The sequence below is a fragment of the Siphateles boraxobius genome, unplaced genomic scaffold, assembly GCF_051911475.1.
Source record: "Siphateles boraxobius isolate OS27281-9 unplaced genomic scaffold, OSU_SipBor_1 30, whole genome shotgun sequence".
In the NCBI taxonomy this organism is placed as follows: domain Eukaryota; kingdom Metazoa; phylum Chordata; class Actinopteri; order Cypriniformes; family Leuciscidae; genus Siphateles; species Siphateles boraxobius.
The window spans coordinates 102,412-116,607 of NW_027508920.1; the positions used below are offsets into that span (position 1 = coordinate 102,412).

Below are 14,196 nucleotides of genomic sequence, written 5' to 3' on the forward strand. Positions count from 1 at the left end.
TTGGAATTTATCGATAACTGAATTCACAGCATCACCAAACAACCCCATGGGAGAAAGAGGAGCATCTAAAAGAAAAGCTTTTTCTCTCTCTTTAATATTAGTCTGATTTAACCACAAATGTCTTTCTGCGGCCACCAGAGCTGCCATAGAACGACCCATTAATTTGGCCGATTCTCTGGTGGCACGCAGGGATAAATCAGCAGCCTGACGCAGTTCGCGAACTACGTCAGTACTGACCTCCTCACTCTCACTCATGTCCCTTAGCAGATCAGCCTGGTATGCCTGCAAGATTGACATAGTATGCAGACATGACGCAGCCTGACCTGCTGCCGAATATGCTTTACCCACCAAAGCCGAAGTGTTTCTTAAAGGCTTGGTGGGTAATGCCGGTGCCTTAAAAGATGATGCTGCTTCGGGGGAGAGATGGCTCGCAAGCGTCTCTTCCACACGAGGCAAAGCACCATAACCATGAGCCTTGGCTCCCATAATATTAGCGTATGTTGAAGTCTGGGGACTAAACACTCTATATGACACCGGTTTTCTCCATGATTTCGACACCTCGGTGTGGAGATCATGGAAAAACGGCAGGCACCGGCGTGGAGGCTGCACACGTGACGGCAAAAATCTCTCATCCAACTTTGATTTAGAAACAAACTCCTGTCTAGTCACTGGCCATTCAATATTAAGTTTTTCAACAGCTCTTGTTAACACCTCCATAAGCTCATCACTCTCAGGAGTGTGGGGTGGCGAATCCTCCACATCTCCCTCAACACTAACAACATCAAGTTCCTCAGAACTGGATAGCTGCAGCATTGGTGCCTCAGCCCGAGCGGAAGAAACCGCAGCGCGTGCTTCCGAACCCGGGACTGAGGCACTGGATCTCACAGGTGAAGGGAGAGATAAGGCAGAGCCCGTCTCAAACCCCGCTGTGAGATCCATCTGCGATCCCCACGATAAGCGCCGCCGCTCTGCCTCGGCAGAAGCGGGACCCGAACCGCGGGGAGCGCGCACCGAACCGCTCTCCTCAAAGAGCGATCGGCGGGAGCGGAGCGTCCTTAACGGCAAACGCTCGCAATGCTCACAGTCTGCTCCCTCGAGAGCAGACTGGGCATGCTGAACTCCCAAACAAACAACACAAAGATCATGTGTATCCCCGCTCGTTAAATAACGCGAGCAGGGAGGAACACACTTTCTAAACTGCTGTTCGTCCGCCATAATCTCTCAATATATATATATATAGGGATAAATTGTTTGTGTGGTGCAGGGTATGTAAGACAGACAATATCACACAGGGACAGATTCACATGTAGCGCGACTGAAAGCACAGAAGCTAATGCGCTTGTGTTTTTGGGGTGCTTTATAGTTTCCTGGTCGATGACGTCACCCGCCTATGACGTTTCATCTCTCCATTGGGCTGATTCCATACGTGCTTCATGACGCACAACGCAGGGGCGTTCCCGCAGCGTTTGACGCAGCTCGAAGTTCCCTTGAAAGGGAATTATATTTTTAGTTAAAATGTTTAAAGTAAATTACTTTTAATTGTCATAAACAACATGTTATCAACGTTGATTTTTTTCAGTTCAGTTCATCTTTAAGTTTTAGTTTTTTCAATAACCATGCATAAACAATATTCTCTCAAAAATACAAACATGTACATACATCTTGCTCACATATTACATATACAGTCGATTACGTTAGGGTTAGCTAACAGTTAACTTACCCTTCCAATGACGACAGAGCAGGATTTAGCTGGCAGACTCCAAAGTTGAATATTCATCACAAAATTTGATTGCGTCCATTTGTACCCCTCCAGGCTTTTGTAGGCTTTTAAAGAGTCTCCGGAGTAGGACGAGGGAAAATCTATGAGGTAGTTGTAGATATCAGGATACTGCAGGTCAGGAAAGCCATCAGTTCCTTTATCAATACACATGAAAAGCACCCCGGGGGCATTATAGGTATCTGTTATGTTTAATATATTAAGTTTTGTTATGTACTAGTCTATGTCTTTTGAATTAAAGTGCGCTGTGAACTCTGTTGCCTTGCAACTCATGCTGCCGTCATTCATTCATTCATTCGCGTCCCGGACCGCCTCCTGCCTGCCAATATGGCGGCATAAACAGAATAGGTCACATGACGTCCGGAACTCTATAGTGTCTGTAAACGCAAAAGACTGTTTACATTTTAATCACGTTTCTGTGTGTGAATGAATTAAGGGCACATATGGGCGCTGTTGAATATGTTACAGATGAAATATGAAAGACAACATTTCATAGTTTTTGGATGGATTATAACGTTTTAATTCTAAAATAGACATCAAATAAGCTTTTGTTAGCCAGTTTCTGCTCATATGTAAATATATAGTATGTTCGGTCAAAAATAAACTCATCAACTAAGATGTTATTATATTATTTGTTCCAATGTAAGGGTACTTTAAAAAAGAATACTTTATAAGACATTTATGGGAAAAGACGATTTTCTTTTCAAGACGTTTCCAACTCTAACTTTGAACAAATTCTGTAGAATGGCCCATATAGCCTATTTGAACAGGATATGTTTCCAGGCATGACTATGTACTAAAAATGTGCTTTTGACTTATATGGATTATATATATATATATATATATATATATATATATATATATATATATATATATATATATATATATACTGCCGTTCAAAAGTTTGGGGTCGGTACGATTTTTAATGTTTTTAAAATAAGTCACTTATGCTCACCAATGCTGTATTTATTTAATCAAAAATACAACAAAACAGAAATATAGTGAAATATTATTACAATTTAAAATAACTGTTTTCAATTTTAATATATTATTTATTCCTGTGATCAAAGCTGAATTTTCAGCATCATTACTCCAGTCTTCAGTGTCACATGATCCTTCAGAAATCATTCTAATATGATGATTTAATGCTGAAACATTTATGATTATGATCAATGTTGAAAACAGTTGTGTACCATTTGTTTTAGGATTCTTTGATGAACAGAAAGTTAAAAACAACAGCATTTATTTAAAATAGAATATTTTATAACATTATAAATGTCTTCACTGTCACTTTTGATCAATTTAATTCCTCCTTGATGAATAAAAGTATTGATTTATTTTATTTATTCCCCCCCCCCAAAAAAAATAATACTTACTGACCCCAAAGTTTTGAACGGTAGTGTTTAATGTTACAAAAATTTTTATTTCAGATAAATGCTGTTCTTTTGAACTTTCTATTTATCAAATAATCCTGAAATAAAAATGTAAATAACTGTTTTCAACATTGATAATAATGAGAAATGTTTCTTGAGCATCAAATCATCATATTAGAATGATTTCTGAAGGATCATGTGACACTGAAGACTGGAGAAATGATGCTGAAAATTCAACTTTAAAATCACAGGAATAAATTATATTTTTAAATATATTAAAAAAGAAAAAAATTATTTTAAATTGTAATAATATTTCATTTTATTACTTTATCATTTTATTTGAAAACATTAAAAATCGTACCGACCCCAAACTTTTGAAAGGCAGTGTGTATATATATATATATATATATATATATATATATATATATATTTTAATTTACTTTTTCGTCCTCACATTCTTTCTTCTGTGACACACCTGAATGAAATTCTCAGGTGTGAATTATTCATGATAAGGGGTTGGGCTTTTTTTTAGCAAAAAAGTGTTTTACAAAATTTAAATCAATGTATTGTTTTAAGCGAATGATTAGGCTGGGTGATTTTCAGATCATTTTGAAGCAAAAACTCTAGGCCACAACATCCATTAGTCAAAAGTATTGTGGATACATATTTAGTATGCGTTTTGTGGCCTTATTTCAGAAACTTTAATTTTTAGTTTTATCAATAACCATGCATAAACAATATTCTCTCAAAAATACGAACCTGTACATACATGTTGCTCACATATTATGGTAGCCCTGTTTGTGCTAAATAGAGTGTAATTACACCTTTGCCGTAAATATGTTTATAAGCAACTGAAAAAAAGCACAAATGTCAGGGCATGTCAAAACATCTCAAGGACCCCAAAAACACCTCAGACTCCAGAGGGTTAATCTATTCTCAAAGTTGGGTTGGGATCATAAAATAGCTTTTTCGAATATCGTTATATTTTCGCGCAATTCCATGTGTAGCCTAGTATATTTAACATAATTGACGCCGCGCCTACTGTCACAGATCGCGCAGCAGGGTATTTTCCTGTCAGGGACACAAGGTGTATACTTTTACTTGTTACGTTGGGCGACGTTCCTCTCGTTACTTTATTTTAATGTATTATTTGTTAAATGAGTTTATTCCAAGCGCGCTGTATCTTTTTATGGGCATGAGTGATGCTCAATTTACAAATGAATCACTCTTTTGAGTCGATTCTGTTCAAAGACTTCATCAAACAAGTTGACAGATCTGTCTAAATCGGTTCGCGAATCAGTCTGAATGATCTGTTCAGTTCCTCACGCACTGAATCATCTGAAGCGCGTTCAATCACACTAGACTCGGAGTCGTAACAGGAAGCGTTGGATGAAGTGGCCATGGATCTACAGTTTAGTCTAGTGAAAGCAAATCTGCAAATGCATCATATTTTTGCCAGCGATGAAGATCTTTATTAGTTGAACATCTTCGTAAGCTGTCTGTGAATGAATGATTCCACAGGACGATACATTCAATTTCATTTCATTCAGGTAATACATTTTACAACCAAACAGAGTATTACGCCACGATAGCACTACTAAAAAGTATGACTGTTACGTCCCAGTGGCATCCAGGGGATGTGGGACCAATAGCAAATTTAATTTCCGGGGTGGAAAGTCAAGCAGGAGACACACAAGTTCAAATTTTAACAGAAATGTATTATAATAAAGTAGCCAACAGAAAACAATCTCCACCGGAGACGGTTAGTTAATAACTAAAACAGTTTGCAGGCAAAATGGAGGATACTGAGAATCATAACAAAAATCGTCATCTGTAAGAGTGACACAGAGAGACAAGATTAATACACACCAAACAGGAACGGGCAATAATTGTTAATCTGAAGACACCTTCCACCATAGATCGCAGCAGCACACACAGTGACAAGCCGCCAACACGGTTCACCAGTCGATCACTGCACAGCACTCACTGACTGACTGACTGACTGACTGACACAACACCAACACGATCAGGCTTCCCTCTCTCCACTCCGACCCTGAGGGCTTTATCCCTGCAGCTGATTAACAGCAACCAGCTGCAGCTGTGAGGTTGATACTGTTGAAGATTTTATTAGTTAGAAAATAAGTAATTTAGCTATATATTAGGACACTATTATTTCCTCTGTGTGTGTATGTGTGACTTTATGATTGACTTTGGAAGCCTGCCAGAAAGCTGAGACAACAGAGAGTGCTATTTCAGTATGCCACATGGTACAAAAGTATTTCTCAAAATATCTATAGAAAGTATTACCATTTTTGGAAAGGATGAAGATATATATTGAGAAGCCAGCCACTGGACTGGAGTGCTTTTCTGCAGAGGGCGCTCGGCTTTGTTTGTGAATAAAGTCTAATATTTCTGGCATCAAAGATCTCTGAGAAATCATTCAAAAAAGGACTGAAACCACTTCAAATGGCGACCCCGGCAGGACTCTTTCAGGAGCTGATGGTGAACTGTGGCGGGCTTCGCTGGACGAACGGCACAAACGTTCTGGTTGCGAATGCAACCCACCGTTCCCTGAAGGAGGGAACGGAGGACGTAGTCGACGGTCGACTGAATTGGGATCACGCTAGGGAGCCTATCATCTTCGATTACTATTGAACGAGCCAATGGAATTTGGCGTGCGTGATTTGCATCACACACTCCGCCCCCGCGGCCCGGGTATAAATACGGAAGTGGATGCACGCACTAGTTGCTTTTCGCTGAGGAGCCGAGAGTATCCCGGGGTCAGCGGTGGTCCAGCGGTAGTGGCAAGGGAACGGTGGGTTGCATACGCAACCAGGACGTTCCCTTTCAGTCGAGAACGTCAGACGTAGTCGACGGTCGACTGAATTGGGATCACCCTTTGAACACGCCACTAACGCTGCCACCTTCCAGTGCCTAAACCAAAGCCTCCTGATGCCCCCGCAAACTTAAGGCGGGGAAGGACAGGGCTTAGGCCAGGGAAGTCACTGCTGTTCCTACAGGACCACTGGGAAATTGTTCCCCGTACATTGGAAGGAAGGGACGCTGCGGAAGCCACATCCAACCCAGAGGGAGGTAACGTGGAGAATACATATATGAACTGGGCGGAACCCGGGCAGTCTAACATATGGAATGTCACTGGGGTGGCTCCAGCCTAAGACGGGGGGGAGACACACCGGACAGTGACGGCAGAGAGACTCTGCCGAGGGAAGACACGGGCTCACCGCAGGGAGCCGTATCGTGGAAGAATACACATATGGGGTCACCAAAGGGACCGCAACATATGGACCCAGCCTAACACAGGTTCCACACTGCTTACGAGTGGTTGGCCTAACACCAGATGTTCCGCACGTCCGACGTCAGAGGGGTGTGGAGGAACTCAACAGGGTTCAATTTTTAAGGGAACTCAACTGGAGTAGGAAGGCGCACGTATCCAGTCCATAGGAGGGGAATGGCGCAGCAAGCCAACACTTGAACCGGGCTCACGGTGAAACTGGCTTCATGAGAAGGGAGCCCACGGGAAGCAGCGGTTCAACTAGGTGTCATCCAGCCCCCAACTCTAGAATCTGTTTCAGCAAAGCATATCGTCAACGCCCAGGCGGAGCACTTTACACTCATCATAGAGGAGCTCAACACCTAAGTGGACATGTTGCATCTCGGATCTTTGCCGAAATGAAGGCAAGCACTAAGTGCAACTTTGCCTGGAAACAGCCTTCCCTCTCTGCTGAATTCCAACAGATATTTGAAGAGCTGGTCTGAGGTCTATGACTTGCATTCTGTACACGTCCAAGCGAACGGACAGAGAAGCCAGGGCTGGATCTGCCTCCTCCAGGGCAGCGCTTGCAGGCTCACCACCTGCTCCTATTACGGGAGAGGTAGGAACCTTGGGCACAATCCGAGCTGGGGTCTCAGCTTGTGAGAGTTGGCCGGCCCAGACTCCAGGCACAATACGTTGACCGAAAGCGAGCAAGTCCCTACCCTCTAGTAGAGACCACGCGAGCAGGAGAACTGATATAACAGATTTTTTAACTCACTGCCTGCAGTGGCTCAGGGGCGGTCTCTGCAGTGCAGTCGCACCAGGGACAAGGCCCAAGAGGATAAAGAGGGACACAAGGATGTAGCCATAATCAGATGATCAGCGCAATCATGTGGTTTTAATCAACTAGATTCTAATTAAGTAAACACTCCTCCATTCTTCAGATTGTGACAAAAACAGATGTCATGGGACTTTTTAAGTCACCAATTCACACACGAAGCAAATGGTGCTGGGACTTAATTAAATTACCGATGCCAGAAGTGCCCCCGCGGCGCTTTTCTCTGATAAGTAATCACAGGATCCTCTGTCTTACCACATGTGACTCAACAGGGGGGGGCGCCTCTCTGGCCGGAGATCCCGTGGTGTCCCCTCTGCACGACACCTCACAAACACAGACAACCTTGTGTAATCAAACCACACTGGTCATTGTAATCCAGACTTAAAACTCATCAAATTCGAAGGACGCACACACATAAATGGAACTGAAGACGATCAGGAGTCCAACGTGTGACTGACCACGCGACGAACTCTGAATACACACACACACACACACACAAAGAGACAATCATTCTGAACCACGTGTAGTTAAACGTAATGTTTCAAATGTACAAATGTTTTCTGGTTGTGTTCAGGATTCCCTTGTGACCTAATTGATATAACTGTAAGCTTTTATGATATGTGATCAGTCTGACATTCGTTTAATCACGAAAAATCATGTATCTGCAGTTTACTAGCCCTAGGAATGCCACGAGTGGTATGATTGGAATCAGAGAAATCGAATAAGATCGAATCACTAACCCAAAATGCAATATGAGGCATATTTTATTAATCCTAGTTTAGAAGTGTATTATTACTAAATTTGTAATCTCCTATGCACATGACCCAGAAGGCGTGTACTTCGCGAACCACAAGGTTTGCCGACACGCCTCCTCCCAAACGATTGGATCAGACGCGTACGAAAGGCGTGTCTCGAGCGCCTTCAAAACCAGGAGCGCCATGTCTCCTCTGTGCTAGCAGTCCTACGCCAGAGAGAGGTTCCCTTCTTCAACAAGAACTCCAACCGGAGCTCTTCGTTTGCTTTCTAAATTTCGTTTTAATCTAAGTTTTTTTTCCGTTTATCTACCTCAGTTGATAGTTTTCCTTCGTTCAGTGCACTCACGAACGAAACGAATTTAAGATTAAGCATCTGTCGTACGAGCTGAAGAGATCGCAACATCTACCTCCGTCCGAACGAAACTCCGGACATTCAGCCTACGTTCTCTTTTCAAACCAGCTGCACAAAAGGGGCCATATCAATGCAAGTATAATCTAAAATAGAATGCTGTTTTTAAGGTTGTCTAGAACTTCCTAAAAAGCCTTTGGGTCTCATTTTGAAGTAACTGTTTGAACTGTTCTGTCCTGAGAAGATTTTCTCTCTCTCTCTCTCTCTCTCTCTCTCTCTCTCTCTCTCTCTCTCTCTCTCTCTCTCACCCTCTAACTTTCTCTCTCCAATATTTCGTATTGCCATCATTTTCTGTGTCGTTGTAATTGTTTGTTTTGCTATGCATATTTACTCCTGCGGGATTTTAGGTAGTTTATGTAATCTGTAGTCTTGTTTTATTAAATTCCATAATCCTTTGAATTGAATCTATCTCATGGTTCCATACTTGAAGTCCCTGAAAATGTCGATATAAGCTCCAAGCTCTATTTGGTTTAACTATTGAAGTATCTAAAGTGCCTGACACGAAAATATCCTTCCTTGTGGCCACAGGAAAGTGTGTTTTCGTTGTGTACCGGCTAGTAAATTGTGATAAAGGAAGTCTTCTCCTCCACGTCCGCTGGACGGACAGGTTGTGTGATAACTGAACTTGAATCATATCAAAATTTACTCGCATAATTTATATGATTTTACCGACCTATATTAATAATTAATACGAACAATCGTGTTAATTGTTCATAAACGGTGAGGTTTAGTCTATTCCCTATTTGGGATAATTTAATGTATGTAGACAATGAATATTCATGATCTGATGAATATTATTCCCCATTTAAGCTAATCATTTCCCCAAAACAAGTCATTGTCGCTACATATTATGGTGGAAGAACGCGGGCATTTTCAAACTTCATTTTTGGGACCAATATTCAGATTCATATTCATGTGTGTTTTTGAGAGTTTGTAACGTTATAGTCGACTCAAAAACTGAGCAAGGCAAAAGCCATGCCACACCGATAGTGCTGGAAAGAGGTCTAAAGCATTTCTTTTTAACACTACTGGATGTGATGAAAACTGCAGTCACAATATTTTAAAAGGCCCAGGTTAAGGAAAAGAAAAACATTTCTTTCGTTTGCCTGTGGTACGTTATATTGTTCGAAGTCCTGTTTGAACGAAGAAATCTTCACTCAGGCGTATTACCGGTATATTTTGTGTACTGCGGGAGCGAGAATCCTCCCGTCAGTAAAAGATCTTACTTCATGTCGTTAGCAACGATAATTTCGGGTTTTAAAACTGGCTTAGCTACCCGGTAAAAATCCCGTTTCATTTTCTGTGCAGACTGAGCACAAAGAGATCCGCCGTGATCTTCGTATATACTTGTGGAATGTGTGTATACTTGTGTCGTGTAGAAACCTGTGCGTGAGGATACTTTGGATTTCCTTAACAGGCGCGCGTCAGTTTCAAATTACTACGCTCGTGAGTTTGGCTCGCGTGAGCGCAACACCGCCACCGCGTGGGCAATAGCAGGTAGGACCTGCTACCCATTGCTTCCCTTCCGGTTGCGCTTTCCTCCAAATTTACTGCGATGATTGTTGAATAAACTGCCTAAATACATACGTGCATTTACAGCGTGCTACTTCGTTAAAACAATCCTCCTTTTGGGCTGAGACATTTTATTTTAAGTACAATTCACGGAAGTGAATTGTGGCTTGAGTCATAGGATTCCTCAGTCCAAATCACTGATAGTTCATGTGGAGAGAGACAGACGCCCCCTCGCGGCGGCACTACTCCAGGTCAGCTATCACTCTTCTGCTCAAACTCACTCTGTCTACCCTTCACTATTTCTATCTGTCTCGATGACTCTGTTCTGTTTTATTTTTATTTTTAACTTCAGTAGTATGGTGATTTATTATCAGAAATCATTCTGATTCCTCTACAAAAACAAAACTCTTGTTTCTCCTTCCCCAGTGTATCTAGAGCTGATTTGAAACAATTATTATTATTTTATTTATTTATTTTATTTTTATTTTTTTTCTCCACTATAAATTTCTCACATTTCAGTCATTGATAGCCCCCCTGAAAAGAAAGACGCCACCTAGTGGCAGACACTCTTCTCAAGCCAGCTATCAGCCTTCTACTGAACTTAAACTGTATGAAATCATTTTCAGTTATGCTTTTCCCGAGGATTATTTTATAATCATTACGAATGACTTCAGTGTTGTTACGATTATTATAAGAAATCAGTCTAATCCTCTTTCAATCTCCCCAGGCTCATTTGGATTTGAGTCAAACCAAGTTTAAATTGAAATTTAAATTGTGTCAAACAGTCCAGGTGAACCACAGAGAGGAAGTGGCCCCCTTGAGGCTCCAAAACCCACTAGGGCGGCCTACCGCTCCCATTTCCGGTTTCCACCTGCATTGAGTTATTGCTAACTTCCAATCGGGTTAGGTTATTTTTCAATAACTACCATCCTGTCTAAAATATTTCTGTGCTATCATCAGTTGGCAAAAGCCGTTCATCCCTTAATTTAGTTTTCCTTTCCAGGTAAATTAGTTTTCTCTTCAAAGTCATTTTTGTTACTACCTTACCCCTCTTCAGGTTTATTGTAGTTTCTGTTTTACATAACTAAATTACTCAATTTGGTTTAAGCAAGGAAAATCTTAATTCACTTTAAGCTCCCTTGTTTGTTCCATTTTGCTTGTTGTACAGGTAAAAACCTCAGCATCTGCGGTGGATTGTGGGAGTGCTGGTTGATCTCGGTGGGCGAGTCTGCTGACTGGTGTCGCCGACACAGACCGTGCAGTGACTCTCGAGTTCTTTTATCTCTGCCACGGGTTGCGGCACGCAGTAAGTGACATCAGCAATCTGGTGCTTTGTAGGGTCAACCATCAAGCCATCGCGCAAGTCAACTGTTGGGAACGATGCACAAACCATAGGCGAAACCGCCACGCCAGTTCGCTGGTGGGTTCTGGGCCCCGCCCACCTTTGCAGTGCGGTCGGCCGGTTGATACCTCGGAGATTACCAGGTTGTGTTTACATGTCACGCGCTGTTTGAGAGGGCGTAACCGTGACCAGAGCAACGAAGAGCCCGTAGTCACGGCGGTCAAGTGTTTGGCGGCACCGGAAAGTTCGACCACGCTTGCTGGGTCCAGCTGGGTTCGACCTCAGTTCACCTCAGGTAAAAAAAACTGATTTTGATAAAATCCTGACACTTAATATAAGCCACAGAATATCAGACATTCCCCCGGATAGATTTTCTAAGCGTTTGGTTTACCTCTTTCCCCCTAAGACACACCCTCTTAGTTCTTAGAGGTTACGATGCAAAGCAGGTCAATTCACTTAGGTGTTATTTTCACTGCGATATTTTGATTTTGCTTTCCCATCTCGATCTTCTTTTCCTTTGTTTTGTTTTGCTCTGTTGTGATTTGTTTCTTTCAGTTCACCAAGAGACCCCAAGGAAGTTAAACAATAAGAGTGACAACCAGGCAGTCTCTATTTTCGGGTCCCACGCTGCCCCGCATAAATTGACCCGCCTAACTGTCTACGGCAGTCAGCCAAAATTTCTATAGACGGCATGGCCGTACTACGGCTCGTTAGCCTCAAAAACAAAACAAAAGCGTGCATTGGCCCTTTTTGTGTGTGTTGTGTTTCTCTCGCCCTACAGTGAGCAAAAATGTCACGGGCTTCCAGTCCTGCGGCCCATTGGAGCAATCTGGATGCTTGGTTAGGAGCCATGACAACCGGCTGCCTGCCCAAGGACGCTGGCGACCCAAAACCCCTGACCCAACAGGAACTGGACGCCGAAGTAGACCAGCTAATGTCCAACGACCCCACGCAGGCCTACAGCTCAAAGGAATGGAGCCGGATAATCGGAAGCCTAGCTCACAACTTAGTGGCACAGGCACGCTTGGCGGAGGAGGACAACGCCAATCTGGAAAAGGAAATTGCAGGACTAAAGACTCAACTAAAGGAGGCCCGCAAAAAGAAGGACCACACGCAGAAACGTCTGGATCAGCTACTTCTGGAGGCTGAAGCCAAGGACGAAACGCGCCCAGAATTACAAGAGGAAGTGGAAAGACTGCGAAAGGCCTTGGAGGATCTGCGCACGGACTCGGACAAGAGGTTGCAGTCGGAAAAACGGACTATGGAGGAACTCCAGGACAAACTGCAACATGGCGACACTCTGTTGAAAAGAGCAGAGATCGAGTTAAAGGACAGAGAGGCCAAAGCCAAGGCCTGTGAAAGACATTTGCAAGCAGCCCGAGCTGAAATCAACGAGCTTGTCCAACAGAGACAAGATCTAAAAGATGAACTTGACATTGTCCACAGAGAACTGAAACATTCTTACAGACTGCAGGGCAACCTGGAGGGGGGAACACCCATCACTCAGTTTCCCCTTACCAGCGAGCCTGCACGTTTCAGCCAATCCCCCAAAGCTGAAGGAGGGGAAGCAAGCCCACGGCGCGACACCACTCTAGCCAGCCGCTACGAGCTCCCACCAGCTGAAGAGGAGCAGGGCCCCAGACCGAAGGGTAGGGCCATCGGTCACCACACGGCCCCCAAATAACTGGACAAGCTTGCTAGAAACATCCCGACCTTCACTCCCAATCCAGCAGGAGGTCACGATGTACACACTTATTTAAAAGACATTGACTTTCACTTACAAACTGTGGACAACGCCACTACTTGGGATAAGTTGTATCTTCTCAGGATCACTTCAAGCCGTGACGTGAGAAGCTTCCTAGACCGCCAACCAGACACCGTCAAGATGGACTACCAGCAATTGCGGCAAGCTCTGATTCGTGAATTCTCCGATCCAGAATCAGACCAAGGTATCATAGCGGCAATGGACCTGAAACAAGCCCGGCTCGAAACGCCACAAGCGTATTACGGCCGCCTCCGACAAGCCTACTTCGGATCACGCAATGAGCCAGGCATGGAAGAGGACTGGAATTTCAAGACCCTGTTTCTGCGGAATCTCCACCCTACCCTCTCCCATCATCTGGGAGTCTTGGCTGAGCCAAGGACTATGTCAATACAACAATTGCGTGACCTGGCTCACAAAGCATACACCAAACAAAGAACTATCTCTGAAAAGACTGTGAGAAACGCCACGATCTGCCCCGTCTCTGAGCACCGCTCAGAGCTGCCCCTAGAGGGCGCACAGCACCCCACTTACAAACCTGTCAACAGAGATTCAAGACCGTTTCAGGCCAGCAGAGGTCAGCGCGGTCGTGGGGGTGCTCGCCCAAGGCAACAGAACGACCACTCTAGGCAATTCTGGGACCGGCCTCGCCCCTGCCACAACCAAACGGGAGGGGGCACCTGGGAAGCCGGCCGGCAACCCAGAAGGAGCCGACCTCCATCTCCCCGAACACTAAGCCCAGAGAGCCGGTCGAAAGACCCCGCTCGACGTGACACTGGCAAGCTGAAGGTGGAGCCCACATCCAACAGAAACATCACAGCCACATCTGAAGCTGCAGAACTTCTGAGCGTGCTGAGAGAGTTTCTTCAAAAGAAATCTCGCAAGGATGACAAAGATAAACCAGACACCGCATGACTAAACCTTAGGACTGAAGCCAACTCCACTCCCAACGTTCCTCCCGTTGATAGCCCCACAGACACTGTCATACCACAGACTATGGAACTCGCTGTTACATCACAAAGTGACAGCTCCACTCACTCCCTCCAACTGACAGCCCCCCAGAAAACTGTTTGTCAGCCACAGACTAGCGAATTCATCGTTGCATCACCAACTGACAACACCCCTCACTCACTCCGGCTGACAACCGCACTTCC

At 43.9% G+C, this 14,196-nt stretch overlaps 1 protein-coding gene across 1 annotated transcript; it reads left to right on the forward strand.

The window, feature by feature from the left end:
• Positions 1 to 12,964: 12,964 nt before the first annotated feature.
• Positions 12,965 to 13,957, forward strand: LOC143757155 (uncharacterized; the record flags this gene model as incomplete). Its single annotated transcript, XM_077248103.1, has 1 exon — positions 12,965 to 13,957. A coding segment is annotated over one exon (993 nt), but the record flags the coding sequence as incomplete, so codon positions are not given.
• Between the last annotated feature and the right edge of the window lie 239 nt (positions 13,958 to 14,196).